The sequence below is a fragment of the Nerophis lumbriciformis genome, linkage group LG22 (assembly GCF_033978685.3).
Source record: "Nerophis lumbriciformis linkage group LG22, RoL_Nlum_v2.1, whole genome shotgun sequence".
NCBI classification, from domain to species: domain Eukaryota; kingdom Metazoa; phylum Chordata; class Actinopteri; order Syngnathiformes; family Syngnathidae; genus Nerophis; species Nerophis lumbriciformis.
In genome coordinates, this window is record NC_084569.2 from 6814881 (window position 1) to 6842458 (window position 27578).

The window sequence follows — 27578 nt, forward strand, 5'->3', positions numbered from 1 at the left end:
AAATACTGAGAAGAGACGGTGCGGTGATCAGCAGCCAGTTGAGGCACGTCACTCAGTGCCTCAACATGGATTCCGGACTCGGCTAACGGCTGGCCTGCTGTGCAGTGAGACCGTATTGCTATATGAACTATATTATACATTTCCATAGTTTAGTTAGCTGAGGTATATAATGTACAGTGTATTTTGTCAACAACTGTATGTGTGTAACGTATTTCTTGTGCTGAGCGATCATAAAACGGCTGCAAAAGACGCACTGGCTGAGGCTCCAGTAGCCCCGCCTCCTGCACCCCCGCCGTAGAATTGTTATATCAACTAAAGCCCACACTTAAACTTTCCACGTGCAAGATTGAATCTATTTAAAAAAGTTATTTCATATGAAGCCAAAAAGTGCAAAAACAATAATGTTGGTGTTGGAGGAGTTGTGAATGACTGCAGGGACACAACATTAGGTACACCTGCAGACTGCAGGTGTATCTAATTCACAACTCCTCCAACACGAACATTGTTTTTGCACTTTTTGGCTTCTTATTAAATAACTTTTGTAACCTATTTTCATGGGCTTTTTTCTCTTTGTGATATTAATTTACTGTTATGCGCTGTTATACAGTATATGCCTTGAGCTCTTATTTTGAAGGCGCTAAGAGCGGAAGGGATGTCACGTTGCGGAGGTTTTTGAAAGAAGGTAAATAAAGTGGTCCTCGTGTAAACTGGAGCCTCCGTGTTTGTTATTTTGTAGTTTCATACAGTATAGGCGACATTTATAAACCCTCGGTTACACTTTTTTAAATAGATTCAATCTTGCACGTGGAAAGTTTAAATGAGGGCTTTAGTTGTGGACTTCATTTATAAGTAAAGGTAAGACCATAATAATGTTGTTTTTTTTATTACATGTGCTTTTTTGTGTGCTACAGTTTGTATGTGTAAAGTTAAAGTTAAGTTAAAGTACCAATGATTGTCACACACACACTAAGTGTGGTGAAATTTGTCGTCTGCATTTGACCCATCCCCTTGTTCACCCCCTGGGTGGTGAGGGGAGCAGTGGGCAGCAGCGGCGCCGCGCCCGGGAATCATTTTTAGTGATTTAATAACCCCCAATTCCAACCCTTGATGCTGAGTGCCAAGCAGGGAAGAATGCTGGTATGAGCTTTTAAACATAACCCGTTAACTGCTGCCAATCAAATGGTGAATAAGATACTCTTTAGGGTTCATATGTTTGTCAATCTGACTGTGATGAAGTCAGTGCCTCACCAGCCATCAACCTCACCGCACGTCACTGCTAGCTCCGTCTATTCACAGATGCATCATTCTATCTGTTAGTTTCAGACACGTCACAAGGGGATGCTGGTAAAGAAAGCCCTGAGGAGCTTCAGAAACTTCCGGTGCCGCTAAAATCTGCGACGAGAAAGCAGCTGGACTACAGAGCTTACATGACGCAGCTTGTCGGAGAGGGTTCTAATCCTGCACCCGACCCCGGCCTTGGCGGCAAAGGAAACCCGACGGCTGACCAAAAGGTCTGTGTGCAATCATGCAATACTCATGCAGCTACACCAGGGGTGGGCAATTAATTTTTTACCGGGGGCCGCATGAGCAACCCGAGCACTGCTGGAGGGCCACACCGACAATATTTCAATTAAGATAAGATAAATAATAATAATAATAATAATAATTAATAATAATATTACTTTCATTTAACCTAACTTAACTTTATACCAAAAGCAGATTGCTTTTGATGGTTTTAATTTTATTGTTAAAGTTAAGTTAAAGTACCAATGATTGTCACACACACACTAGGTGTGGCGAAATTATTCTCTGCATTTGACCCATCACCCTTGATCACCCCCTGGGAGGTGAGGGGAGCAGTGGGCAGCAGCGGTGGCTGCGCCCGGGAATCATTTTGGTGATTTAACCCCCAATTCCAACCCTTGATGCTGAGTGCCAAGCAGGGAGGTAATGGGTCCCATTTTTAAAGTCTTTGGTATGACTCGGCCGGGATTTGAACTCCCAACCTACCGATCTCAGGACGGACACTCTAACCACTAGGCCACTGAGTCTTACACTTGTTGCGTTTTGGACCAGTTGTTCCTCCCAGGGAATTCAAGTCACAATTCGCTCCCAAGCTCTTTACGACACTTAAAGCTGAGTTGAAAAACCACCAGAGACAGAATAGGTATTTTGTTGTATATTTTCAAAGCTTTGCCAATATACATTTTGAGACCAGTCTAACCCTAGAACATTCTATTGCGCCTCCCAAAATGGTCTGTCTTCCCAACTCCAAAAACCCCTCTTTCCTTCCCCCTCCCTAGCCATAATACAAGCACAACGTCTCCCTAGCCATAATACATTCCAAAGAACTCAAGGTTAACACACACAGTTTACTTGCTGACAGAGCATCAAGAGAAGAAATGGAAAACACGAGCTGTTTTCAAATATGACAAAGAAATGGAAGAAGTACAACTTAAATTCGGATATATGTAAATATCTGCCTCCGACACACTACACTTCCTGATGTATAATACAATGCAAAAATGTCCATTTCTGCACAGGGTTAATTTAAAGTTTATCCTGCATCCTCTTTAAGACATTTTTCCCCCGTCAGATTTGGACAACCATCTGTTGTCACACCTGCCAGCTTGTCCCATTTCAGTCCTAACATGTCCAAACACGCATTTACCTATGTGAACAAGTGTTATGAGAGTAGCGTATGTGTGTGTGTGTGGCCCTTTAACAGGTGACAGCATGGGAGGTGAGTGACGTCGGTGAGTGTGTGGGCGAGAGAGAGGAGAGGGAGCGGTAGCGTGAGTGCGGGCGGGGACTACCGTATTTTCCGCACCATAAGGCGCCCTGGGTTATAAGCCGCGCCTTCAATGAACGGCATATTTCAAAACTTTGTCCACCTATAAGCCGCCTCGTGTTATAAGCCGCATCTAACTGCGCTAAAGGAATGTCAAAAAAACAGTCAGATAGGTCAGTCAAACTTTAATAATATATTAAAAACCAGCGTGATGTGGGCGCGCACGGAGTCGTATATCAACATGGACGGAGCTGCGTGAAAAAAGCCACCCGGCCTCTTCGCGTAAACTTACCTTAACCACTCGCTCATCTTTTCTTCATCCATCCATCCCTTCGAGTTAGCTTTTATGATGACGCCGGCTGGAAAGGTCTCTTTTGGCAAGGTCTTCCTTTTGAATATCACCATGGGTGGAAGTTTCTGGCCATTAGCATGGCAAGCTAGAACCACAGTGAAGGATGACTTCTCATTCCCTGTGGTGCGAATATTCACCGTACGTGCTCCCGTTGTATCCACAGTGCGGTTCACAGGAATATCAAAAGTCAGTGGAACCTCGTCCATGTTGATAATGTTCTCTGGCCGGATCTTTTTTTCAGCTATCTTGTTTTTACAATATGCACGGAAAGTAGCCAGCTTTTCTTGAAAGTCTTTAGGCAGTTGCTGTGAAATAGTAATCCGTGTGCGGATGGAGAGATTGCGTCTTTTCATGAACCGGATCCCTGTCGCTTAGTAGGAGCCATTTTGTGGTCTTTACAGATGTAAACACACAAAGGAAATGAAACGTACGGTAATATCCGCGCGCTTCTTCTTCTTCTACGCGGGCGGGTGGTTGCTTACAGTAGAAGAAGAAGCGCTTCCTGTTCTATGGGGGCGGGTGCTTACCTTGGCGGTTGCTTGCGTAGAAGAAGAAGCACTTCCTCTTCTACGGGGAAAAAAGATGGCGGCTGTTTACCGTAGTTGCGAGACCGAAACTTTATGAAAATGAATCTTAATATTAATCCATATATAAAGCGCACCGGGTTATAAGGCGCACTGTCAGCTTTTGAGAAAATTTGTGGTTTTTAGGTGCGCCTTATAGTGCGGAAAATACGGTAGTTGTTTTGGTGGATTGGCTGTGTGCAGACATTAATAAAGTTAAGAGTTGCAACTAATCGCCGGACTCATCATTCACCCTGGAGTTGGAGCTGCGAAGACCCACTGCCGGGTAGAGTGAAGGGTGTTGCCCCCGATATAGGCCCTGGAGGAGTCTCCCCTGCGCAGGAAAGGTGCAACACAAGTCATTACCTGTGGTTGTCCCTTTTAATTGACTGCATGGCTGCCAGCTCTTCCGTGATTTGAAAGTCTGCAGTTATCCCACGTAAGAAGATGAGCAGCTGGGCGGTGTCACGTACATCACAGTTCTCATCCAAAGCTGAAGCTCCAAATTTCCGGGCATATCAGCGCAACAGAGTCTAATAAGCACACCTTAATAAACTCTCCGTCAGAAAACGCCTTACTCTTTCTGGCGATTTTGTGAGAAATGACGAAACTTGTCCTGATTGCTGCATTATGGGGGTGTGAAATATGGCAAAAAGTTCTTGTTGGGTTTGCAGTTTTACCATCAACGCATCAGCCTCCTTTGCGCGCTCTTCATCAGACTGATTCCGGTATTTTTCCTCGTGCCTCGTCGTGTAGTGGCGATTCAAATTATATTCTCTAAACACAGCAACCTGTGTACCACAAATTAAGCACACGGCTTTACCTTTAATTTCTGTAAAGAAATACTTGGCAGTCCATGTCTTGTTGGAAACACGCCATTTGTCATCAACTTTTCTTTTTTTAGCGTCTCGGTGGTAACGGGGCATCACTTCACTCACAGGTTACGCCCATAAATAACACTTTTCAAAATAAAAGCAGCACAGTTGTATTGCACGGACGACATAGATGTTTTTTGAACTTTATTTTGTAATTTGTGATTGCCACTGTTCAACTCACAATCACGCACGCGCTTACGTCCACACGAAAGTAATACAAATAACGCTTTTCAAAACAAAAGCAGCACCGTTGTATTGCACACTCGACATAGATACTTTTTTAAATTTATTTTGTAATTTATGATTGGCCTCACGCGGGCCGGACAGGGACGCACAAAGGGCCGGATGTGGCCCGCGGGCCGCAGAATGCCCAGGTTTGAGCTACACCAACAAAACTTTGGTTTTACTCCCATTTTTTGAGCTGTAAGATCTAAAACAATTGATAACTGCTGAAGACCACCTTATATAAAAGTGAATTTTACCTGTGCTTTCACCATGGAGATACTCATTTACTGCATATTCATGTTTACCTGTATTGCAGAGCTTTTACCTTGGAGATTCATGTTGTCATGCTCCTGCTACTTTTTATGGGCATATTAGACTCAGTCAGCCCTGCGATGAGGTGGCGACTTGTCCAGGGTGTACGCCGCCTTCCGCCCGATTGTAGCTGAGATAAGCTCCAGCGCCCCCGCGACCCCAAAGGGAATAAGCGGTAGGAAAATGGATGGATGGATAGACTCAGTCATGCATTTATGATGTATAGAGATGTCCGATATCGGACTGCCGATATTATCGGCCGATAAATGCTTTAAAATGTAATACAGGAAGGTATCGGTTTCAAAAAGTGTATGACTTTTTAAAATGCCGCTGTGTACACAGACGTAGGGATAAGTACAGACCGCCAATAAACCTTAAAGGCACTGCCTTTGTGTGCCGGCCCAATCATAATATCTACGGCCTTTCACACACACAAGTGAATGCCACGCATACTTGGTCAACAGCCATACAGGTCACACTGTCATGACTTGGTCCGGGGTGTGTGCACTTTTCCAGGATGCAACGGAAAGTTGGCACGGGCGAGACGGGAATTAAGGTACATGATTTATTTATTAACTATAAATACAAAAAAAAGGATCAAACAAAAGGCGCGCACAGTGGCGGAGAATAAACTATGAACAATTAAACAAAACTTGCAAACTCTGGCTTGAATAAAGAAAACTTACTTGGCATGGACAAAAAAGGAGCAGCGTGAACATGGACATGAAACAATGGACAGAGCATAAATGTGGTGTGAGGTCGTCAGGACGAACAACAGAAAATGAATGAACTTAAATACTATGGACATGATTAACAACAGGTGCGTGACTCAAAACAGGTGCGTGACATGACAGGTGAAACTAATGGGTAACTATGGTGACAAAACAAAACAAAAGTGCACAAAAAGTCCAAAAATAAAACCTGATCACACAGACATGACACACACTGAGGGTGGCCGTATAAACAAGTTTAACACTGTTACAAATATGCGCCACACTGTGAACCCACACCAAACAAAATCACAAACACATCCGCACCGTAACACAACATAAACACAACAGAACAAATACCCAGAACCCCTTTGCAGCACTAACTCTTCCGGGACGCTACAATATACACCCCCCGCTACTCCCTACCCACCTCAACCCCCGCCCACCTCAACCTCCTCATGCTCTCTCAGGGAGAGCATGTCCCAAATTCCAAGCTGCTGTTTTGAGGCATTTTTATAGTCCCCCGATCTAAAATGAGTTTTAACACCCCTGCTTTAGAAGGAAATTAACATTAACTGTCATACAAAAGTAAAACATTAGCTATAAGTCCCATCCATCCATCCATCTTCTTCCGCTTATCCGAGGTCGGGTCGCGGGGGCAGCAGCTTAAGCAGGGAAGCCCAGACTTCCCTCTCCCCAGCCACTTCGTCCAGCTCCTCCCGGGGGATCCCGAGGCGTTCCCAGGCCAGCCGGGAGAGATAGTCTTCCCAGCGTGTCCTGGGTCTTCCCCGTGGCCTCCTACCGGTCGGACGTGCCCGAAACACCTTCCTAGGGAGGCGTTCGGGTGGCATCCTGACCAGATGCCTGAACCACCTCATCTGGCTCCTCTCGATGTGGAGGAGCAGCGGCTTTACTTTGAGCTCCCCCCGAATGACAGAGCTTCTCACCCTATCTCTAAGGGAGAGCCCCGCCACTCGGCGGAGGAAACCCATTTCGGCCGCTTGTACCCGTGATCTTGTCCTTTCGGTCATGACCCAAAGCTCATGACCATAGGTGAGGATGGGAACGTAGATCGACCGGTAAATCGAGAGCTTTGCCTTCCGGCTCAGCTCCTTCTTCACCACAACGGATCGATACAGCGTCCGCATTACTGAAGACGCCGCACCGATCTGCCGGTCGATCTCACGATCCACTCTTCCCCCACTCGTGAACAAGACTCCGAGGTACTTGAACTCCTCCACTTGGGGCAAGATCTCCTCCCCAACCCGGAGATGGCACTCCAACCTTTTCCGGGAGAGAACCATGGACTCGGACTTGGAGGTGCTGATTCCCATCCCAGTCGCTTCACACTCGGCTGCGAACCGATCCAGTGAGAGCTGAAGATCTTGGCCGGAGGAAGCCATCAGGACCACATCATCTGCAAATAGCAGTGACCTAATCCTGCAGCCACCAAACCAGATCCCCTCAACGCCCTGACTGCGCCTAGAAATTCTGTCCATAAAGGTTATGAACAGAATGGGTGACAAAGGGCAGCCTTGGCGGAGTCCATCCCTCACCGGAAACGTGTCCGACTTACTGCCGGCAATGCGGACCAAGCTCTGACACTGATCATACAGGGAGCGAACTGCCACAATAAGACAGTCCGTTACCCCATACTCTCTGAGCACTCCCCACAGGACTTCCCAGGGTACACGGTCGAATGCCTTCTCCAAGTCCACAAAGCACATGTAGACTAGTTGGGCAAACTCCCATGCACCCTCAAGGACCCTGCCGAGAGTATAGAGCTGGTCCACAGTTCCACGACCAGGACGAAAACCACACTGTTCCTCCTGAATCCGAGGTTCGACTATCCGGCGTAACCTCCTCTCCAGTACACCTGAATAGACCTTACCGGGAAGGCTGAGGAGTGTGATCCCACAATAGTTGGAACACACCCTCCGGTTCCCCTTCTTAAAGAGCTATAAGTTAACCACTACAAAAACAACAAAACACATTTAACTGGAACCAAGTCTGAGCTTTTCTTCCTGTCACTCTCACACAACTGTGAGCTTTGATTTAAAACCAGACAATGAAAAAGTGTTCTGTTCGGGTTAATACAGTAATAATCCAAGTCTCATGTCTCCTCCCAGGGCTGGATGAAAGTAACCTACGACTACAACTCTGAGACGTTCCAGTCGTCTGATGCCCAACACGTACATGCCAGGCTGGACAGCAGCGAGCTGTGCTTGTCATACCCACAAACATCTGATGGGATACCCCATGAGAGCAAACTCTTACATTCCCATACTTACCAGCTGGCCAACTGTGAGGTAAGTTGTCCTGCTCTTCAATGAAAAGTTGCCTGTCATGTCATCCATGTTGACGTCCACTACAGGTCACACTTGAACCTACAGATTTGGCTCAGAAGAAGGTCTGGAACAAAAAGTACCCCATCCGCATCACTCCTGCAGAAGGGAAAACGGGGAAAGAGACGGTGACGGAAGGACAGGAGGTGGAAGAAGGGATCAAGAGAAATATTGAACCCGTGCAGAACACACTTCCTGTCAATCTCTACCTGTTTGCCAACACGGGGCGGGAGAAAGAGGAGTGGTTCCAGCACTTCCAATCTGCTTCCGCGATGAAAGCCGAAAGATGTGAAAATGTGGAGGAAATGCATAGTAAGTACAGCCCAATTATGTACGCCTATAATTGTGTAACAATACAATAATTGATGTTGTACTACACTGCATGTCTTATGTATTGCCTGCCATAAAGCATTCATACCATTAAAGCAAAAAGGCCTGATACAGGGGTCGGCAACTTTTACCAGTCAAAGAGCCATTTTGACCAGTTTCACAAATTAAAGAAAACAATGGGAGCCACTAAAATCTTTTGAGATTGAAAATGAAATAACACTGCATACAAAGTTTTTTTTTTGCTTTGTGCTATGTATTAACCAAGGGTCTCAGACACCCGGACCCCACCTTAATATGAAAATTGAATGTTAGTGCGGCCCGCGGGTTTTATATGAATGGCGCATGACAGCTTCATACTTGTCAACCCTCCCGATTTTTCCAGACTGCGAATTCCAGGGCAATTATTCTCTCGAACCTGCCGTGATGGTACAGCATTTAGCACCCACTATAACCAGCGTACCGGCCGAGCCACACGATGTAAGGGGCTTTTACTTGCTAAATTAAATAACAGCAAGGCATACTTGGTCAACAACCACACAGGTTACACTGACGGTGGCACTCTTACTAATAATGCGCCACACTGTGAACCCACACCAAACAAGAATGACAAACACATTTCGGGAGAACATCTGCACCGTAACACAACATAAACACAACAGAACAAATACCCAGAATCCCATGCAGCCCTGACTCTTCCGGGCTACATTATACACCCCCTGCTACCAAACCCCGCCCACCTCAAGCGCAAACGGAAGGGGAAGGGGGGGGAGGAGGGTTGATGTGTGGGGGAGCAGGGTTGGGGTGGGGGTGGGGTTTGGTCGTAGCAGGGGTGTATAATGTAGCCCGGAAGAGTCAGGGCTGCATGAGATTCTGGGTATTTGTTCTGTTGTGTTTATGTTGTGTTAAGGTGCAGATGTTCTCCCGAAATGTGTTTGTCATTCTTGTTTGGTTTTGGTTCACAGTGTGGCGCATTATTAGTAAGAGTGTAAAGTTGTTTTATATGGCCACCGTCAGTGTAACCTGTGTGACTGTTGACCAAGTATGCCTTGCTGTAACTTACGTGTGCAAGCAGAAGATGCACACAACAACAGGCTGGGCTGGCACGCTGTTTATACAGATTGTAGAAGGCGCTAAATGCTGTACCATCATGGCACACCCTTATTATTATTGTTAAGGCGAAAATCGGAAAATATTAATCCCGGGAATTTTCGGCGAGAGGCACTGAAATCCGGGAGTCTCCCAGGAGGGTCGGCAAGTATGCAGCTGAGCCGCATCAGAGTGATCAAAGAGCCGCGGGTTGCCGACCCCTGGCCTAATAGGATCCAATACAGGATGAAAGTACGACAAAAATGGGGAGGGGGGAGACATTCAGCTATCAGCGTTTGGTGAGGACCATGTTGGACCGTTAGACTATTGGTACATTCTGGTTGAAGCACATACACTATATTGCCAAAAGTTTTTGGCCACATGCCTTGACTCACATATAGGGATGTCCGATAATGGCTTTTTGCCGATATTCCGATATTGACCAAACCCTTAATTACCGATACCGATATCAACCGATATATACAGTCATGGAATTAACACATTATTATGCCTAATTTGGACAACCAGGTATGGTGAAGATAAGGTCCTTTTTTTAAAAATTCATAAAAATAAAATAAGATAAATAAATTAAAAACATTTTCTTGAATAAAAAAGAAAGTAAAACAATATAAAAACAGTTACATAGAAACTAGTAATTAATGAAGATGAGTAAAATGAAGTGTTAAAGGTTAGTACTATTAGTGGACCAGCAGCACGCACAATCATGTGTGCTTACGGACTGTATCCCTTGCAGACTGTATTGATATATATTGATATATAATGTAGGAACCACAATATTAATAACAGAAAGAAACAACCCTTTTGTGTGAATGAGTGTAAATGGGGGAGGAAGGTTTTTTGGGTTGGTGCACTATTGTAAGTGTATGTTGTGTTTTTATGTCGATTTAATTTAAAAAAAAGTCCAAAAAAACTCCGATATCGATAATAAAAAAACGATACCGATAATTTCCGATATTACATTTTAAAGCATTTATCCATGTGCCATCCCATTCCTAACCCATGGAATAGAAGAATAGAATCGAATGGACTTTATTGTCATTATATTTGCATATAACGAGATTAAGGACTCCAATTTAAGGTGCGGTAGTGGGAACAAATATGGGATTAAAAAATAAATTACACAGGAGGTAATAAAGATAAAACTAAGAATTGAAATAAACAGACTACTACCCAATAAAAATAATAAGCAATCCTGTACAATATACAAAACACTATACAAAATACATATTACTGTACAATATACAGAACAAGACAAGAGTACCGGAGTATAAATAACAATTAGTCGCATGTATTGCACGGGTAGGATATTGTATAGGGGTTCAATATGATGTGGGTCAACCTTTTGCAGCTATTACAGCTTCAACTCTTCTGGGAAGGCTGTCCACAAGGTTCCGGAGTGTGTTTATAGGTATTTTCCAACAGCTTCAACTCTTCTGGGAAGGCTGTCCACAAGGTTGCGGAGTGTGTTTATAGGAATTTTCCACCATTCTCCCAAAAGCGCATTGGTGAGGTCACACACTGATGTTGGTGGAGAAGGCCTGGCTCTCAGTCTCCGTTCTAATTCATCCCAAAGGTGTTCTATGGGGTTCAGGTCAGGACTCTGTGCAGGCCAGTCAAGTTCATCCACACCAGACTATTGCCATCCATGTCTTTATGGACCTTTCTTTGTGCACTGGTGCACAGTCATGTTGGAAGAGGAAGGGGCCCCGCTCCAAACTGTTCCCACAAGGTTGGGAGCGTGGAATTGTCCAAAATGTTTTGGTATCCTGGAGCATTCAAAGTTTCTTTCACTGTAACTAAGGAGCCAAGCCCAACTCCTGAAAAACAACTCCACACCATACATAATTCCTCCTCCACCAATGCAGTCCGAAATGTACCGTTTTCCTGGCAACCTCCAAACCCGCAGCTAATTTTTGAATGTCCCGTGGCACATTTGTAATGTTAGGAAAAAATGTGGAAATGTTGACAGTATTGGTCTTGAAAGTGAAAAATGGCAAAATGGCCCGCACATTCTGTGGTTTTTCCAATTGTAGACTTAAGTGGCATAGATCAGTGTTTTTCCAACCACTGAGCCGATACAGTCTGGTGTGCCGTGGGAGATTGTCAAATTTCACCTAGTTGGGTTAAAAATATGTTTTGCAAACCAGTAATTATAGTCTGCAAATGATGTGTTGTTGTTGAGTGTCGGTGCTGTCGAGAGCTCGGCAGAGTAACCGTGTAATACTCTTCCATATCAGTAGGTGGCAGCCGGTAGCTAATTGCTTTGTAGATTTCGGAAACAGCGGAAGGCAGTTTGAAGGTAAAAAAAGGTATCTAATGCTTAAACCAAAAATAAACAAAAGGTGAGTGCCCCTAAGACATACTTGCCAACCCTCCCGAATTTTCCGGGAGACTCCCGAAATTCAGCGCCTCTCCCGAAAACCTCCCGGGACAAATATTCTCCCGAAAATCTCCCGATTTTCAGCCGGAGCTGGAAGCCACGCCCCCTCCAGCTCCATGCGGACCTGAGTGAGGACAGCCTTTTTTCATAACGGGAGGACAACAGGGTGACAAGAACTAAATCATCCAGACTAGAGATACAGTAAATTGTATTATTATGTTTATTTTACCTAAAAATAAATATATTTATTAATAAAAATTAAAAAAAACTAAATACATTTTTAATTTTTTTTATTTTGCTAAAAACATCAAAATTAATTGTATTTTTATTTATTTTTTCGTGACTCATTACATCCAGCCATAGAATTATACATTAAAATAAACATATTTGAAATAATTGATTTTAAATTATCATAATAATTCATTTAAAATGACCATATTTAATTGTTAAAATAATTGCTTGTTTATCAACAACTTTAGCATTTTATTCATTACATTTTGAAACTCTCAGAAGCGAAGTTATGTTATATTCCTTAATATTTATTTATGCAAGTTTGATTGTTTGCATATTTTCAGGATGTATATATATATATATATATATATATATATGTGTGTGTGTATATATATATATATATGTATATATACGTATATATATATGTATGAAATACTTGACTTGGTGACTTCTAGCTGTCAATATACTCCTCCCCTCTTAACCACGCCCCCGACCACGCCCCCACCCCCCACCTCCCGAAATCTGAGGTCTCAAGGTTGGCAAGTATGCCCTAAGAAAAGGCATTGAAGCTTAGGGAAGGCTATGCAGAACCAAACTAAAACTGAACTGGCTACAAAGTAAACAAAAACAGATTGCTGGACGACAGCAAAGACTTACTGTGGAGCAAAGACGGCGTCCACAATGTACATGACATGACAATCAACAATGTCCCCACAAAGAAGGATAAAAACAACTGAAATAGTCCTGATTGCTAAAACCAAGTAGATGCGGGAAATATCGCTCAAAGGAAGACATGAAACTGCTACAGGAAAATACCATAAAAAGAGAAAAAGCCACCAAAATAGGAGCGCAAGACAAGAACTAAAACACTACACACAGGAAAACAGCAAAAAAGTCCAAATAAGTCAGGGTGACTTTGAGACAAGAGCTATATTGATGCATGCTTGGTTATGCTTTCAAGTCATATCCAACCATTGCGGCAACGACTTTTTACTGTCAACTGAGTTTCGTTTTTTTCATGATTTCTGCTGGTGGTGTGCCTCTGCATTATTTCAACGCAAAAAATGTGCCTTGGCTCAAAAAAGGTTGAAAAACTCTGGCATAGATCAATATGATGTGATCCAGGGGTTTTTAGGATTCAAGATCAGATTAGAAATGTTTTATTGGGTTTATTTGGGGGGTGCAAATGTAACGCCTGGTTCACCCTCTGTTTCTGGTCCACCGGGGATAGAACCTCTCTCCTGAATGAAAGTGTGAGAGCGCTGGGCATCGAGCTAAAAGCCCGAGCTGGCAACTCGATGTCTAACGCATACCTGCCAACTTTTGAAATCAGAAAAACCTAGTAGCCAGGGTCCAGGGGCCGCAGGCCCCGGTAGGTCCAGGACTAAGTCCTGGTGGGGGGTTCAGGTTCGCCCCCCGACGCAAAATGATTATTAGCCTTCAGACAGGTTAAAATGTTGCTAAAACCATCACTTTTCTATCAGTCACAGTGACTTTTCAAAACAAAAATATTACAGCAAAAATCATATGGGTTGATTGACATGTTTATTCTGTAAGCTAACTTCAATAGTTTTGAAATTATTTTGACAGTTAATGCCAGTTATCCTGTCAACCTTTCACAAGACTTCAATTTGTTAATTGAAAGTATAAACAGTATAAACACTTTTTACAGTAAACAAATGGTAAAACAGTACTAAACAATTCCATTAAAAAAAAAATTGGTATCATTATTAACTTTCTGTCCAAGCTTGTATAATCTACTGCCTTGTTCAATTGTAAAAAATATTCTGTGCCTAAAATTCACATTTCTATCACAATTATCATACTGTAAACATGGTAAGCTAACTTCATTAAAATTAATAGTCCTGTCAATAGCATGGAATTACAATTCAAATGTAGTTTTTTTGTAAGCCTTTCAAAAGAATTCAAAATATGAAAAATTAATGAAAATTAATGTAAGCCATCAGACACTTGAAAAGTGGCACATCACATCTCTAATGTAATCATTTGAACTTTTCAACAGAAATAGCACTGCAAAAATATTAAGGACATACTTCTGTATTTTGGTAGTTATGCTGTCAACATTTAACAAGATTTCTTCAACTTGGACTTGAAAGCATAAATAGTATAAACACTTTTAACAGTATAACAGTACTAAACAATTCCAATAGATAACATTGGTGGCATTACCTTTTCGTGGCTAAAATCCGAAAAACGAAAGTTTTCCACTTGTATCGCTAGCAACGGCATTAGACTTGTGTTTTTTTGTCCCAACGTGGTCATCGCTAATTCCTCCGTGTCCGATCGAAAAATCTTGTCTGCACAAGGTGCAATTCGCGTAGTTTTCACCCTTTTTGGAACGGATAATTATTCCCGGATAGGCTTTTGAATATTCTTCACGGAATGACTGCAGTTTTCTTTTCGGTTTAAGACTCGTTTGCGATTTTTCTCCGGCTGATTCCACGATCGTTCGCTCGTTTGGAAACAATGGCAACTGGTGCCTCGTGCTTGGCAGCGGTGCTATAAATAGCCTCGCGCATGGCATTCGGAATGGCTCGATAGGAAGTTACGGGAAGCAGTGTCGATTGTCATTGTTGTTAACGCGATTTCGTGAATAAAACTTAAAAAAAAATCACTGCAACCGTAACCCGGAATAGGTTGATGAAAACCGTACTAATTACGGGAAAACCGGAGTAGTTGGCAGGTATGCTAACGCAAGGCGTCAGGGATTGATTATTGATTGAGACTTTTATTAGTAGATTGCACAGTACAGTACATATTCCGTACAATTGACCACTAAATGGTAACACCCCAATTAGTTTTTCAACGGGAGACACTGACAAAACCATACTGGCTCTGACCTTGTTACACTAAAATGATATTTAGGTGTACTAATGTTTTGACTGTGGTTATATTTGCAAGATCCTGCCATTTAATCTGTCAGTTTCAGGCACTTCACAAGGAGATGCTGCTAAAGAAAGCACAGAGGAGCTTCAGAACCTTCCAGAATCTGCCATGAGAAAGCCGCTGGACTACAGCGCTCCTACGACACAGCTCGTTGGCTCGGAGAGTCCTAACTTTGCACCCGACCTCGGCCGTGACGAAAAGAGAAACCCCACAGCTGACCAGGTCTGTGCAATGATGCAATATTATGTTGATGTAAACTACACACAAGGAAAATGTAAATACAAATTGTTTTTGCTCCCAATTTTTCATGAGCAAGATTTGTTTAAATTTGTTAGCAAGCAGTTATTTGCAGAGAAATCCACAACCACTATTGACTAGACCGGGGGTCAGCAACCCGCGGCTCTAGAGCCACATGCGGCTCTTTAGCGCCGCCCTAGTGGCTCTCTGGACCTCTTTCGGAGATGTGTGAAAATTAAAAAAAAAATATTTTTTTTTAAATATATTTTCTGTAGGATAACAAACATGACACAAACCTTCCGAATTGTTTGAAATCCCACTGTTTATATTAAACATGAATATTATAATATTAATATTATGTTTATATATATTATATATATTAATAATATATAATATTAAACACTGATGAGAGTATTTGGCAAGCGCCGTTTTGTCCTATTAATTTCAGCGATCCTTGAACTCATCGTAGTGTGTTTACATGCACAACTTTCTCCGACGCTGCCACAGAAAGACGTGTTTTATGCCACTCCTTCTTTGTCTCATTTTGTCCACCAAACATTTTATGCTGTGCGTGAATGCACAAGGGTGAGCTTTGTTGATTTTATTGATATGCTGGAGTGCTTTTTGTCACGTTCAAACACTGAGGACATCTATTAAACAAGACAAAAGGCAAGGAATCAAACAGACAGAATTCAATTTGGACTCAATATTGAGGAGAGACATGGCCACTGCACTCTCTGTACAGTCCTGCACCACGCTCTGACCAAGAAGGTTTTCGTCTCCTCATTTATTCAGATGTTCAATGTTCACGCACCAACACATGTCACAGCAGGAATGGGAAGTATATAAAACAGTCATTGTTTTCGGTCGCTTTGAAGACCAAAAAGAGGATTTCTCGGGCTTGGGCTCTTCCTGGATCCAGCTGGGGCAGGTGTTGGAGGACAATGGATAACCCCTCCCGTCTCCTGACCACAGCAACTTCAAGAGGGCAGCGGGTCGTAAATAGCGTTGACCTCGGTTACCAAATAGTTGGAAGAGAGTTTGTGAAATACTTCAAAGAGAGTTCGTTTAACACTTCAAAGAGAGTTCCTCTGGAAGTTGAGCAGATCCTGCCATCTGTCCGTGTTGAAATCACAGTGGCGTTTCACGAGCATTCTTCCTCTTGTTAGGCCTCGAAAGACAGCATTCATAATACAACGTTTCTTTTGTGATAACTTACAAACAATTATTCCAACACTTTTATCAGGTAAAATTGGTCAATCTTTGACTGCGAGTTAATCGATGCTAACATGTACATTTTGCATCATTATGCCTCGTTTTGTAGGTATATTTGAGCAAATTTAATTTCCTTTAGTTATTTCCTCTGTGTATTTAATTTATATTTGCATGTCTCATGACCAGGGGCGTCACTAGCTTTTAAGGGCAGGGGGGGCTTAGCCCCCAGGAGATGCACAGGATGCGAGCGAATGTTACGCACGAGCACAAAACTTCACAAAAACGGCTAACAAAGACTTAGAAATGATTCATTGTTATTATTTTTTTTTTTTTTTTAATGCACGGGATGAAATGAAATGCTCCCCGGGACGATGGCTTTTAACCATTTTTTTTTCTTTTTCTTTTTATGTATTTATTCATTTTACATTTTATATTAAATGTCTTGGTTTTTCCTCCCTCTGAAAATCCTATGAAATGTTTTAACAAGCCATCCTATAATAATACAACAGCTATTAATGTAAAAATACAATAAGACAAATATATTTAATTATGTGTTTTTCATTATTTTAACAATAGGCTAATGTATATTACTTTATATAGATTCTACAAGAAACACAAAACTTAAAAAACTGAATTATTTACAATTGCACACACAAGGTTTCGTGCAGCTTCACTCATTGTAAAGGAAGATAATGTGCTTCGTACACCTGCAGGACCGCAAGCAAGGTCGCAGAGAAAATGCGGACTGGAATTTGAGTGATGTGGGCATTTTCTATATGAACAAGTGGAATGGATTGGATACCGACGCACTAAAGGGGCTCTCTACCTTACGCTACGAAGTGAGGGGAAACTGAGTGAATAATAACAGGTTATATGAGTATTTATTTAAACTCATATTCGGGCCACTTTATAATGAATATGTATTTGTAAAAAAAAAAAAAAAAAAAATAACACCAAATTATTTAGGGGGGCTTAAGAATATTTTAGGGGGGCTTGAGCCCCCCTAAAATAGGCCTAACAACGCCAATGCTCATGACACATTGTCTGTATGTAATATTGGCTGCATTTCTCATAGTTGTTTATGTGCCATGTTGTTCCAGACCACAGCAAACGTTACCCAGCTTTCAAAGATTGTAAAAACTTGGACACACACATCTATAGTATAGATGTGTGTGTCCAAGTTAAAGGTATAGATGTGTGTGTGTGTCCAAGTTAAAGGTATAGATGTGTGTGTGTCCAAGTCAAAGGTATAGATGTGTGTGTATAAGTCAAAGGCACACACATCTATACCTTTAACTTGGACACACACACATCTATACCTTTAACTTGGACACACACACATCTATACCTTTAACTTGGACACACACACATCTATACCTTTAACTTGGACACACATACATCTACACACATCTATACCTTTAACTTGGACACACACACATCTATACCTTTAACTTGGACACACACACACACATCTATACCTTTAACTTGGACACACACACACATCTATACCTTTAACTTGGACACACACACACACATCTATACCTTTAACTTGGACACACACATCTATACCTTTAACTTGGACACACACATCTATACCTTTAACTTGGACACACACACACACATCTATACCTTTAACTTGGACACACACATCTATACCTTTAACTTGGACACACACACACACATCTATACCTTTAACTTGGACACACACACACATCTATACCTTTAACTTGGACACACACATCTATACCTTTAACTTGGACACACATACATCTACACACATCTATACCTTTAACTTGGACACACACACACATCTACACACATCTATACCTTTAACTTGGACACACACACACATCTATACCTTTAACTTGGACACACACACACATCTATACCTTTAACTTGGACACACACACACATCTATACCTTTAACTTGGACACACACACATCTATACCTTTAACTTGGACACACATACATCTACACACATCTATACCTTTAACTTGGACACACATACATCTACACACATCTATACCTTTAACTTGGACACACATACATCTACACACATCTATACCTTTAACTTGGACACACACACATCTATACCTTTAACTTGGACACACACACACACATCTATACCTTTAACTTGGACACACACACACACATCTATACCTTTAACTTGGACACACACACACACACATCTATACCTTTAACTTGGACACACACACACACATCTATACCTTTAACTTGGACACACACACACATCTATACCTTTAACTTGGACACACACATCTATACCTTTAACTTGGACACACACATCTATTGGCCATTCTGAGCCAGTAATTTCCAGAAGTTATCTCATCCTGTGAGAAGCCTCCTTTGTACTAATGATTTCCAATGTTGCAATAATGTGTAGAATAAAAATTAAAATACAACATTTCTGTCCACTAAGATTTGCGTCAGCCTTTGATAGTAGGCTAATATAGCTAATATAGACACTTAACATCATGTGTTGCCTTCATTATAACACTTATATAAGGCTTTTAACTTTTTGCGGTTCCAGACAGATTTTTTTTTTTGTATTTTTGATCCAATATGGCTCTTTCAACATTTTGGGTTGCCGACCCCTGGACTAGACTTTGCTGCAGGACAGACAAAATGGCACAATATGTTGTAAGTGTTGAGGGAGCGTCTAAGCATGCTGACAGCAGGAATGTCTGTAAATTGAATGTAGCTTTCCCTACCATAATAAGCCTCCACCAAAGGTATTTGAGTGAATTTGGCAGCACATCCAAACGGCCTTAAAACCGCAGAACCACACCAGCCTAGGTGCATATGAAGCCTACAAACAACAACAAACAATGGAGAAAATGTTTCAAATCTGTCAGTTCAATGAAGATGGGAGCAAAAACATGTGTGTAAACAAGGGGTAGTACATGAACGGCACCATTGTGTCTTAACCTCAAGGTCTAGCATGATACGGTACGTGTATTTGTATTGAACCATTTCGGTACGGGGGTTCCGGTTTGGTTCGGAGGTGTACCGAACGAGTTTCTACATGGACATATTAAGTAGCGTAACGCACGTTGTGTAAACAATGCACACCGAGGCACAACACACGGCATGCTAGCAGCTAACGGGCTAGGATAGACTGACCACACGTCCTCTTTTCACCGGACATGTCCTCTTTTGCGGAGCTGTCAGGGCGGAGTTTCTTAAATGCCTCAAATGTCCGGCATTTTGAGTTAGGGTTGCGTGTATTTTCAATGTACGTTCAGGGTTAAGAAGGGGTTAAAAACAAAACAAACAGCAGCATTGGTGAGGGAGGGGCAGAGACAGAGAAAGAGAGAGAGTTATGATAAACGCGCATGCGTCGCCAGGCTCTGCTTTTTACCCATAGATTTATCACATTTTATTTTTTATTATCTATAGCAGGGGTGTCAAAAGTGTGCCCCGGAGTTCCATTTGTGGCCCACAGCTAATGTTTTAAAGGCCCACGGCACATTCTAAAAATACTATTAAAACAAAAACATAACAAAAGTGAAATAAAAAAGCTTTATGGTGAAATGTAATTTAGAAAAAGTTGCAATGTTGACTAATAAAACAAAGCTGGGTTTTTTTTCTTTCAAACTGTCATTGCTCAAAACATAATATTGAATCAAAATCAATGTTATTATGAATTATTGACCTATCCAAGGTTCCCATTACTTCACATCAAATATTCCACTAAGACAAATATTTTTGGTGGAAGATTTTGCAAATTTGGTAAATAACCCAAAAAATTATATTTTGTTGTTTTCTTACTGTATCGAAAATTAACCGAACCGTGACCTCTAAACCAAAGTACGTACGGAACCGAAATGTTCGTTACGTACGATATGGTGCAGGAAAACTTTGTAATTTATCAATTGTTCTGGATTGTTTAAGTCGGTCATGTAAATGTGTCTCACAAATGTAATTTTACTCCGCACACTAATGTAAAAGTTAACTAAACTTAACACATAACTTTGAAGTGATGCTGCTGATATCTTACTGCAGGCGAGCTACTTTTCAATTGATCAAGTTGTGGAGATCTACCTCATTCATATATATCATTTATATTTACTTATTTATGAAATATATGTTTTTGTTAACAAGTTAAAGGTGTTTAACGATAATGCAAGCATGTTTAACACATATAGTAATATTGTTAACAAGTTGAAGGTGTTTAAAGATAATGCAAGAATGTTTAATACATATAGTTAATATTGTTAAAAAATTAAAGGTGTTTAAAGATAATACAAGCATGTTTAACACAAATAGTTAATATTGTTAATACATTAAAGGCGTTTAATGATAATACAAGTATGTTTAATACATATAGTTAATATTGTTAACAAGTTAAAGGTGTTTAAAGATAATGCAAGCATGTTTAACACATATAGTAATATTGTTAACAAGTTGAAGGTGTTTAAAGATAATGCAAGAATGTTTAATACATATAGTTAATATTGTTAAAAAATTAAAGGTGTTTAAAGATAATACAAGCATGTTTAACACTAATAGTTAATATTGTTAACAACTTAAAGGTGGTTAAAGATAATACAAGCATGTTTAACACATATAGATTCCTTTCTTTCATGAAGACAAGAATATAAGTTGGTGTATTACCTGATTCTGATGACTTGCATTGATTGGAATCAGACAGTGGTGCTGATAACGTCCGCATTTTCGAATGGAGGAGAAAAAAAGTCCTCCTTTCTGTCCAATACCACATGAAAGTGGTTGGTTTTTGGCATCTTATTTGTCCAGCTTCCGTACTCCTTTGTATACACTTTACAAGAAATACATTGTCGGCAAACTCCGTAGCTTGCTAGCTTGTGCACGCCAGCTTTCTGAGACTCTTATTTTGGTAGCGCAAGCAGGATGAAGCAGCACTTTTATTGTGCAACTGTGCAGTCGGTCTTTGGAGTTTTGACGACAGGTACGGCGCCAGAGTCTGTTGAAATAAAGTGTTTCTCGCCTTCCAGTCGGTAATTTTAATGAGCTGGCAGCAGCCAGCGTCATCTCAGAAGACCCTCGGGTGCCGTGAATGTCAATCAAGTGACGAAAGTGACGTCATAGTGAAGATTTATGATCGCTCATTTTTAGGATTTTTTTAATGCCTGGCTGGTGATCGACTGACACACCCTCCGAGATCGACCGGTAGATCGCGATCGACGTAATGAGCACCCCTGCTCTATGGTGTTATAGCTACAAGAAGACAAAGAAAAAGCTTAAAGTACTGAAGTTGTGTGAGGTATGATAGATACCTTTCATTCATTGCGTTTTGTTTGTGCCATAAACATATACCGTATTTTTCGGACTATAAGTCGCAGTTTTTTTCATAGTTTGGCCGGGCTCCAGTGCGATTTATATATGTTTTTTTCCCTTTTTTTATGCATTTTCGGCAGGTGCGACTTATACTTTGGTGCGACTTATACTCCGAAAAATACGGTAGCTATCAAATGTTTTTCATACTATGGTACTTATTTCTTGCAGGCTGCAAATGAAGCAAGTGCAGATTCCGGGCCAGGGACATATCCGGCACCGGAGGTCCAACCTGCATGGTTGAACTCCCTGATAGGCAGGATCTTCTGGAACTTTCTCCAGGATTTGTACTGGACCGATCTTGTGGCCCAGAAGTTCCAGAAGAAACTCAGCCAGATTAAGGTTAGGAGGGAGTGACAGAATAATTAATAATTTACTGTTTTCTGAACCCATTGTGGGAAGAAAAGCTTAGTATATTCATTTGGCGCCACCTATTGGTTTGCATGTGTAAATACACTATATTGCCAAAAGTATTTGGCCACCCATCCAAATGATGAGAATCAGGTGTCCTAATCACAGGTGTATAAAATCAAGCACTTAGGCATGGAGACTGTTTCTACAAACATTTGTGAAAGAATGGGCCGCTTTCAGTGATTTCCAGCGTGGAACTGTCACAGGATGACACCTGTGCAAAAAAAATCCAGTCGTGAAATTTCCTCGCTCTTAAATATTCCAAAGTCAACTGTCGGCTTTATTATAAGAAAAGTGAAGAGTTTGGGAACAACAGTAACTCAGCCACCAAAGAGTGGGGTCAGCGGATGCTGAAGCGCATAGTGCAAAGACTTTCTGCACGGTGTTGCGTTTGGACCAGATGTTCCTCCAAGGGAATTTAAATTACTGGTCAATCCCAAATTCTTTTGATGACATATAAGCTGAGTTTAAATTATCACCAGAACAGAATAGGTATTTTGTCATTTATTTTCAAAGCTTTGAAGATAGAGACCTCGTCAACGGTCGGTTGCTATAGAGCGCCAAACTTCATGTGACCTTCCAATTAGCCCACGTACAGTACGCAGAGAGCTTCATGAAATGGGTTTCCATGGCCGATCTAAACCATACATCACCAAGTCCAATGCAAAGCGTCGGACGCAGTGGTGTAAAGCACGTCGCCACTTGACTCTAGAGCAGTGGAGACGCCTTCTCTGGACTGATGAATCACGCTTTTCCATCTGGCAATCTGGTGGTTGCCAGGAAAACGGTAACATTTCGGACTGCATTGTGCCGAGTGTGACATTTGGTGGAGGAGGAATTATGGTGTGGGGTTGTTTTTCAGGAGTTGGGCTTGGCCTTCCTCCAAGGGAAATTAAGTTACTGGTCAATCCCAAATTCTTTTGATGACACATAAGCTGAGTTTAAATTATCACCAGAACAGAATAGGTATTTTGTCATTTATTTTCAAAGCTTTGAAGATAGAGACCTCGTCAACGGTCAGTTGCTATAGAGCGCCAAACTTCATGTGACCTTCCAATTAGCCCACGTACAGTACGCAGAGAACTTCATGAAATGGGTTTCCATGGCCGAGTAGCTGCATCTAAGCCATACATTACCAAGTCCAATGCAAAGCGTGGGACGCAGTGGTGTAAAGCACGTCGCCACTGGACTCTAGAGCAGTGGGGATGCCTTCTCTGGACTGATGAATCACGCTTTTCAATCTGGCAATCTGGTGGTTGCCAGGAAAACGGTAACATTTCGGACTGCATTGTGCCGAGTGTGACATTTGGCGGAGGAGGAATTAGGGTATGGGGTTGTTTTTCAGGAGTTGGGCTTGGCCCCTTAGTTCCAGTGAAAGGAACTTTGAATGATCCAGTATACCAAAACATTTTGGACAATTCCATGCTCCCAACCTTGTGGGAACAGTTTGGAGCGGGGCCCCTTCCTCTTCCAACATGACTGTGCACCAGTGCACAAAGCAAGGTCCATAAAGACATGGATGACAAGAGTCTGGTGTGGATGAACTTGACTGGCCTGCACAGAGTCCTGACCTGAACCCGATAGAACACCTTTGGGATGAATTAGAACGGAGCTGTGTGACCTCACCAATGCACTTTTGGAGGAATGGTGGAAAATTCCTATAAACACACTCCGCAACCTTGTGGACAGCCTTCCCAAAAGGCATATTGAACCCTATGGGTTAGGAATGGGATGGCATTTGAACTTCATATGTGAGTCAACGCAAGTGGCCAAATACTTTTCGTAATATAGTGTATCTCGACTCAAATATAGTTCAGTTCAATACAGTATAAATTAGAATTACAAAAAATAACTTGATTTTATCCTTTGTCTCATTAAAGTTACCGTATTTCATGAATGAGTTGGCGCTGGTTGACCTGGACATGGGCAGCTGCCTTCCGCAGATCCTCAGCATCTCAAAACCTACACTGGACCGCAGAGGTACATACATGTGAACGATCTGTGTCTCAGAGTGTATTCTTAGTTCTTAGTACCCATGGTCGTCACACACACACTAGGTGTGGCGAAATTAGTCTCTGCATTTGACCCATCACCCTTGATCGCCCCCTGGGAGGTGAGGGGAGCAGTGGGCAGCAGCGGTGGCCGCGCCCGGGAATCATTTTCGGTGATTTAACCCCCAATTCCAACCCTTGATGCTGAGTTCCAAGCAGGGAGGTAATGGCTCCCATTTTTATAGTCTTTGGTTTGAACTCACGATCTACCGATCTCAGGGCGGACACTCTTAACCACTAGGACACTGAGTAGGTTATAATCAGCTTAATTGTTGATCACTTTGAATAGAAATAAACAAACCATTCATGGAAAGTAAACAAACTATTTTAATGAAAAGTAAACTGTTAATGAACAGAACTACTGGAGGATATACAGTGGGGCTATGAACATGCACTCGTTAGTGGTTTAAGAAGTATTTTCTAATATTTTGGTTAGCCACTTGCAATGTTCTGATGCAGACCTGAGCAAATTAAGGCCCGGGGGCCACATGCGGCCCGTTGAGATTTAAAATCTGGCCCGCCGGACATTACCAAATAATTTTTTTTAGCTCTTTTAAGATGTAAAGTGTAGCTGCCATTATGATGTGCACTCATGTTTTCTAATGACCGGAAGTCTTCAGCTATACTAAGTCTTTACATTCTTGGAATCTGCGCTTTTGCATGATATACCAGTTACTATGGTCATCTAATTAGTTACTATGGTCATCTAATTAGTTCATACTTGCCAACCTTGAGACCTCCGATTTCGGGAGGTGGGTGGTGGTGGGCGTGGTTGGGGTGGGACGGGGGCGTGGTTGGGGGCGTGGCTAAAAGGGGAGGGGTATATTTACAGCTAGAATTCACCAAGTCAAGTATTTCATATATATATAAGAAATACTTGACGTTCAGCGAATTCTAGATATATATATATATATATATATATATATATATATACCGTATTTTCCGCACCATAAGGCGCCCTGGGTTATAAGCCGCGCCTTCAATGAACGGCATATTTCAAAACTTTGTCCACCTATAAGCCGCCCCGTGTTGTAAGCCGCATCTAACTGCGCTAAAGGAATGTCAAAAAAACAGTCAGATAGGTCAGTCAAACTTTAATAATATATTAAAAACCAGCGTGATGTGGGCGCGCATGGAGTCGTATATCAACATGGACGGAGCTGCGTGAAAAAAGCCACCCGGCCTCTTCGCGTAAACTTACCTTAACCACTCGCTCATCTTTTCTTCATCCATCCATCCCTTCGAGTTAGCTTTTATGATGACGCCGGCTGGAAAGGTCTCTTTTGGCAAGGTCTTCCTTTTGAATATCACCATGGGTGGAAGTTTCTGGCCATTAGCATGGCAAGCTAGAACCACAGTGAAGGATGACTTCTCATTCCCTGTGGTGCGAATATTCACCGTACGTGCTCCCGTTGTATCCACAGTGCGGTTCACAGGAATATCAAAAGTCAGTGGAACCTCGTCCATGTTGATAATGTTCTCTGGCCGGATCTTTTTTTCAGCTATCTTGTTTTTACAATATGCACGGAAAGTAGCCAGCTTTTCTTGAAAGTCTTTAGGCAGTTGCTGTGAAATAGTAGTCCGTGTGCGGATGGAGAGATTGCGTCTTTTCATGAACCGGAAACCTGTCGCTTAGTAGGAGCCATTTTGTGGTCTTTACAGATGTAAACACACAAAGGAAATGAAACGTAATATCCGCGCGCTTCTTCTTCTTCTTCTACGCGGGCGGGTGGTTGCTTACAGTAGAAGAAGCGCTTCCTGTTCTATGGGGGCGGGTGCTTACCTTGGCGGTTGCTTGCGTAGAAGAAGAAGCACTTCCTCTTCTACGGGGAAAAAAGATGGCGGCTGTTTACCGTAGTTGCGAGACCGAAACTTTATGAAAATGAATCTTAATATTAATCCATATATAAAGCGCACCGGGTTATAAGGCGCGCTGTCAGCTTTTGAATAAATTTGTGGTTTTTAGGTGCAGCTAATAGTGCGGAAAATACGGTACTTAGGATTACAACTGGACAAAAGTATTGGGACACTTAGGACTATAACTGAACAAAAGTATTGGGACACTTTGGACTAAAAGTAGACAAAAGTATTGGGACACTTAGGACTACCATTGGACAAAAGTTTTGGGACACTTACACTGGACAAAAGTATTGGGACACTTAGGACTACAACTTGACAAAAGTATTGGGACACTTAGGACTACCACTGGACAAAAGTCTTGGGACACTTACACTGGACAAAAGTATTGGGACACTTATGCCTAAACTTGACAAAAGTATTGGGACAGGACTACAACTGGACAAAAGTATTGGGACACTTCGGACTACCACTTAACAAAAGTATTGGGACACTTAGGACTATAACTGGACAAAAGTATTGGGACACTTGGGACTACAACTTGACAAACGTATTGGGACACTTATGACTACCACTGGACAAAAGTATTGGGACACTTAGGACTACAACTTGACAAAAGTATTGGGACACTTACACTGGACAAAAGTATTGGGACACTTAGGACTACAACTTGACAAAAGTATTGGGACACTTAGGACGAAAACTGGACAAAAGTATTGGGACACTTACACTGGACAAAAGTATTGGGACACTTAGGACTACAACTTGACAAAAGTATTGGGACACTTAGGACGAAAACTGGACAAACGTATTGGGACACTTAGGACTACAACTTGACAAAAGTATTGGGACACTTAGGACGAAAACTGGACAAAAGTATTGGGACACTTACACTGGACAAAAGTATTGGGACACTTAGGACTACAAATTGACAAAAGTATTGGGACACTTAGGACTACCACTGAACAAAAGTATTGGGACACTTCGGACTAAAAGTAGACAAAAGTATTGGGACACTTAGGACTACCACTGAACAAAAGTATTGGGACACTTCGGACTAAAAGTAGACAAAAGTATTGGGACACTTAGGACTACCACTGGACAAAAGTTTTGGGACACTTACACTGGACAAAAGTATTGGGACACTTAGGACTACAACTTGACAAAAGTATTGGGACACTTAGGACTACCACTGGACAAAAGTCTTGGGACACTTACACTGGACAAAAGTATTGGGACACTTACGCCTAAACTTGACAAAAGTATTGGGACACTTAGGACTACAACTGGACAAAAGTATTGGGACACTTCGGACTACCACTTAACAAAAGTATTGGGACA

The 27578-nt window shown here is 41.9% G+C and overlaps 1 protein-coding gene across 1 annotated transcript in view; it reads left to right on the plus strand.

Moving 5' to 3' along the window:
* Positions 1–27578, plus strand: part of LOC133615620 (uncharacterized) — a 48336-nt gene that overhangs the window by 15702 nt on the left and 5056 nt on the right. Inside the window, exons 5-10 of the mRNA XM_061974354.2 lie at positions 1318–1511; positions 7958–8137; positions 8203–8485; positions 15166–15350; positions 22090–22260; positions 24210–24309. Of these exons, the coding sequence (XP_061830338.1) occupies positions 1318–1511; positions 7958–8137; positions 8203–8485; positions 15166–15350; positions 22090–22260; positions 24210–24309 (1113 nt within the window). The remainder of the gene's footprint in view (positions 1–1317; positions 1512–7957; positions 8138–8202; positions 8486–15165; positions 15351–22089; positions 22261–24209; positions 24310–27578) is intronic.